Raw genomic sequence first — 5,203 nt, 5'->3', positions numbered from 1 at the left:
CGATCCCGTTAGTCGCCGCTTATGACAAGCATAGTCGCCTTTTACAGCAAGCAATGGTTTCTGAAGACCTATTCTATCCCGGATCTTCACGGGTCCCATCTCACAAGACAAGACAAGATGGGAGTTCCCACGGGGTGAAATGTATGATCACCCCGGATCTTCACGGGACTAAAAGTAACGAATTGTTGCAATGTGACTAATTTACTAAACACTAAAACATGACTTCAGGCCAGTAAAACATCTTTGGCATAATGATTGTTGGGTGGACGCACATTTTAAAATTCTGGATAAAAAGGATTCTAATTTTTTTCTTCACGCGAAGAAAGTTTTGCATTAAAATATGGCACTTGATATTTTATCATAAAATTCGAAGAACTGAAATGTGCCTCAACGTTACTTGTATTATGTTCTAATTCACTATGTTCAACCGAACATAAAACATTTACTATGACAACATACTCCACTCATGGGTAATGCCTACCGCTGTTAACAGGCGAGCGGGTTTATTTACAAAATCATACATGTAGACACGCGACTGTCGTGTTATATTCCATTCCAAACACCGACACTCCATATTCTCTAAGGTATTCTTTCTGTAACAAAAACGTACATTTTAATATTTTTGGCACATAAAACCGTTACGAAATACTGCAATATCCTTGTAATATCGCGCTTGAACACTTTATAAATTACTGCGAAATTAAAAATATAAAGATAACTTATCTGGACGGTGGGTCTTCTTGTGTATACAAATCCATGTCCGGACTCCTGAATCACCTCTCTGTGGGATCACTCACTGAAAGAAAGCAACACCCTTCTCCGTGCTAAACAGCACTCAATGCCCTGCGGCAATTTTTCCCATACGGTTTTACCTGCCATTCGGCAACACTGCAATAACAGGCCGTCCAACACAGACAAGCATTACACTAAAAATCTGATTACCTTTATGTGTATATTTTTAACAAACAAAGAAGACAACAGCTCGCCTGTGTGACGCGAAGGCCTCGAGTGGTGTTTCTTGCCCTCTCCTCTGCACCTTAAGCACGTGACGCCACCGCTTTCACGTGCACAGCCTTCTTCAAATCACATTCGTTACCGTATTTACCCCATAGTAAATACATTTATGTTCTAATTCACTATGTTCAACCGAACATAAAACATTTACTATGACAACATACTCCACTCATGGGTAATGCCTACCGCTGCTCGAATTAAAAGAACGGGTCCATGCAGCAGATTTATTTCGACTTATTTACAATCCCAACATTGATGACACACTCAACAGTTCAGAAACATTGTCTTTGATATAACCGTCTTTGGCCTTATCTGACGCCCAGCGTCCGTGTCTCTTGAACAGTCTGTCTGTTACTCCGGCGTTAGCTGCAGCAGTCGCCCCTCCTGACCGAAAACTGTGAAGACCCACTTTTTGACATCTTCACCGATTAGTTTGAATTTCTCAATAAAGATTTCCCTCGCTCTGGTATATGATAAAGGTTTCTGACCTTTAAGTACATACTTTTGTACAGATTTACAGAAGGAAAGTTGACGAAAAATATATTCATTGGAAGTTTCAGCAACATTTCCAGCAATCAGGTACCTGTTTAGCATATTTACTGGACATAGATCTGAGCCTGTAGCAGCGATCAAAACATGACGCCCATCCCTATAAACGTCAGTTTTACTGTTCTCAACAAAAATACTCATGAAGCCATCCTTGAATTTAATGTTTGACCGTCTGATATTCACTACTTCAGAAAATCTGAAAAACCCAGCAAAAGATAAAAGTGACATTGTTAAAAACCTTAAATCAAGTAGAGAGGGAGTTTTCCCAGATATACTAACCAATTTCTTTAACGTGTCACAAGTAACAGGTTCTTTTTTCTTGACTGGAGTACTACACGTTCTTAATGCCGCTTCTCTGATGTTCACAATCAAATCATGTTTACAAGGATCTGGCAGACATGCAAGCTTGTGCGCCCAACTAATACCGTAAATAGCTTCCATGACAGATGGAGCTTTCTTACCTCCCTGAACAAGTGATGTAAGATACAAAGCAACATGAAATGGATGAGCAGGCAAACATGTAATCTCCTTAAATTTTGAACTCCATTTTTTCCAACTATTATAAGATCTTTCATACTTATAGACTGTCGCTGGGGCCTTAGACTTGAGAACTAAATCTGGCATATGTCCTGCTAGATCAATAAGGTCTGTATGAACTAAATTGTTCTTCAGCTTCCAGATACCGGAGGAGAACATGTCTGAAACAACAACATTGATCTCATGGAATAATTCTAACTGCTAATGCGTAGCCATCGAATTTGTCAAACAAGGATTTCTTGCTGCCGCCTGAAAATGCAATACTTCCATTTAATTGCAAACTATCAGCGATATAATGTTTGAACTTTCCGTCATCAAAAAGTGAAGTCCAGAACACAGCTGATTGCCACCTAGGCACTACTAAAGTAATGCTAGCTTCACTTTGAAGAGCATATCTAATAGCCTTTGTTACCAAATGCACAGGGGGCACAACCCAGTTGTTATCATATTGCCATGACTGTGTAAAAGCATCTACTGCTTCTGTGCCAGGGCACCAAGATCTGGAATTGAATCTACACAACTTAGCATTATAATGACTAGCAAATCTATCAACAGTATGTGGACCCCACTTCTGGTTTAGCAACTTGAAGACAGCATCAGTAACAATCCAGTCATCAGCATCTTTAAATTTACTTAACGCATCTGCTCTGTCGTTCTCTGAACGTGGAATCCAGCTAAACTTTATCCTGATGTTATACATCCTAACCACGGTGAACACGGACATAGCAAGCTCCTGTAAGGATGAATTGAAACTACCAAAAGAAACAATTTGACAGCAAGCCTTGCTATCTGAGAACCACTTAACAGTCTGATTAGACAGAACCTCTCTGAAAACGTTCAAAGATAATTCAACAGCCTTCAATTCCCGCCAAGTTGAACTCTTGCCCACTTGATCCTCGTCCCATAAACACTGAAATACCCGGTCAGAATTCTGTATATAAGCAGCACAGCCCTTGGAACTAGCATCTGAGAAAACGGTCAAAACAGGAGCAAAAGTTTCATAAAATCTTCTGCTATTAAAAGTGTAAACATTATCTCTCCAGAATATAAGTTCAAATACACACAGGGGGTCAACTAAACTTTGCTTTCTATCCCAACTTGAAGCTCTTTGTATTACTGAATACATGCGTCTAGTCAAAAGTCTGCAGACATCCCCATAAACTGGTGAAAGAGAGATAATTTGTCCTGTTAAACTAGCGAGGTTGCGTGCTGTGAATTGCGGTAAACCTGCCAAAACTCCTGCGCATGTGTTTCTCACATTATCTAATCTCCTAGAAGGAATAGATATCACACCTATGTCAAGATTCCAATTCAGCCCGAGCCATTCAAGGTGTCTTGTGGGTTCCCAAACTGACTTCTGATCGTTACAAACAAAGCCTGCTCTGCACAAAGAAGATTTAACAAAACCAGATCGCTCCTTGCCTAAGGCTTCAGACGAAGCAAACCCAAATCCATCATCTAAGTAAACTACAACATCTACAGAATGTTTTCTCCAGTATCTAACTAATGGCCTAAAACACTTAGTAAATATATAAGGGGCCGAGGTTAGACCAAAAGGTAAAACTGTGAAACAATAAAAACGCTGTACACCTTTAACTGACCAAGAAAAGCCCAAAAACGTGTGTTGACTAGGGTGAATATCTATGTGGTGATACCCAGACTTTAGATCAAACTTGTACATGTTTCCACAAGGTCTAACGAAATCCAAAGCAATCTTGTAATCCTCAAAGACTATCTTTTCTTTCCAAACATATTTGTTTACCACTCTTAGGTCTAAAATCAACCTTTTCTTACCAGAGCTATTAATAGAAACTGATAGGGGATTTACAACCTGAGGTAAGTCTACGACTTCAACAATACAGTTGTTTAACAGGAGATCCTGGATAGCCTCAGAGACAAAGTCGCTATGTTTTACAGCAGAAGCGTTGTTCTTACTAATAGACAAGGGAGGCGACTCCACAAAGGGGATGATGTAACCTTCCATAATAGTTCTAATGATGAATTCTGGAGCTTCTATATCCTTCCAAAATGAGATGTGCCTCTTAAGATTTTCCTTAATGTTATGCTTACTCGCTGACGTATCTGTTCTGTCAAGATAACTAGGTACAGGTACAAAATCAGTACTAATACCTCTGGTTTCAGGTTTGACTTTGTCTATGGGTGAAACATCAAGCTGTGACCTACTACTAGGCTGTTCTGATATTGAACGGGAGACCTGTGGCAAATCCATGTTAGTTTTTCTTTTAATACTTCTGCTTGAGTTCTGATCCCCTGAAACATATGTAATACGATCTCAATCAAGATAGTAACGCATTAGCCACTCAAATATATATGTCATATCTCAAAAGTGGTTTTGATTTACCTGAATAATCACTGCTTTTTGCAGGCCTCTGTAGGCTGAAGTCCTTGTGGTGGGTTGAAATTACTTGACTGTGATGACCTCTGGGCGGCTGCAAGGGGACATGTGGCTCTCCAGTGCCCAAAGGCTCCGCAAAAGTAGCATTGTTGGTTTGGAAGTGGTGTTTTCCTGGGTTGAAAACGAAAGGGCTGGTTCTGCTGAACCTGAGGGGCTTTCTGCTCTCTCGAAACGTCTCTCTTCATCCGAGTTTGAAGCCAACTCATCCCCTTCCAACTCCGAGACTACTGCCCAACCGGCTGTAGATCTGTCTGCAAGTCTAATGTGCTTGTTTCTTTTACTGATGTTAGAGCTAATTTCTCTCAAGACATGCACACAATCGACTGTGTTATCCCGATTGATAAACCGAAAAGCAGAGTCAACCTGATCCAAAATACCAATGTTGAACTTATATTGTAACTGATTCCCTTTGAATCTAAACTGTGGAGAGTCAAAGTCTTTTCTAGCTCTCTTAATGACAGAATACGACCTCTGCTCAGTTTCATCAATAATTTCACTTTTGAAAGTTTTCAACTTACAGTCCATATATTGCTTAAAAAGTTGAAACGTTTCGTACCCTTCAACAGAATCCTGTGCTTTGTTAGGTTGACCAGGAATGTGTAGTTCTTCAACGGAGTCAAGATTTTCCTGCTGTGGTGAATCCATTCCGAACAAAGAAGACAACAGCTCGCCTGTGTGACGCGAAGG

At 40.1% G+C, this 5,203-nt stretch overlaps 1 protein-coding gene across 1 annotated transcript; it reads right to left on the bottom strand.

The window, feature by feature from the left end:
- Positions 1-413: 413 nt before the first annotated feature.
- LOC124114978 lies at positions 414-4,660 on the bottom strand. Its single transcript, XM_046475748.2, has 3 exons — positions 4,463-4,660; positions 4,231-4,371; positions 414-2,261 (listed from the first exon to the last, which is right to left on the bottom strand). Exons 2-3 carry the CDS (start codon positions 4,328-4,330, stop codon positions 1,366-1,368), a joined length of 996 nt encoding a protein of 331 aa, XP_046331704.2. The 5' UTR covers positions 4,331-4,371; positions 4,463-4,660; the 3' UTR covers positions 414-1,365.
- Positions 4,661-5,203: the final 543 nt, after the last annotated feature.

Source organism: Haliotis rufescens, unplaced genomic scaffold (genome assembly GCF_023055435.1).
Source record: "Haliotis rufescens isolate VD_foot unplaced genomic scaffold, xgHalRufe1.0.p SCAF_14, whole genome shotgun sequence".
Lineage (NCBI taxonomy): Eukaryota > Metazoa > Mollusca > Gastropoda > Lepetellida > Haliotidae > Haliotis > Haliotis rufescens.
The sequence above is the reverse complement of the archived record's forward strand: the minus strand, read 5'-3'. Positions and strand labels throughout refer to the sequence as shown.

Bases quoted from the DNA above. Each gene is read 5' to 3' on its own strand.
- LOC124114978 (XM_046475748.2), bottom strand. From the start codon at position 4,330: ATGGATTTGCCACAGGTCTCCCGTTCAATATCAGAACAGCCTAGTAGT. The intron at 2,262-4,230 runs GTATTAGTACTG...TTGTTGTTTCAG, and splicing joins AGTCAAACCTGAAACCAGAG to ACATGTTCTCCTCCGGTATC.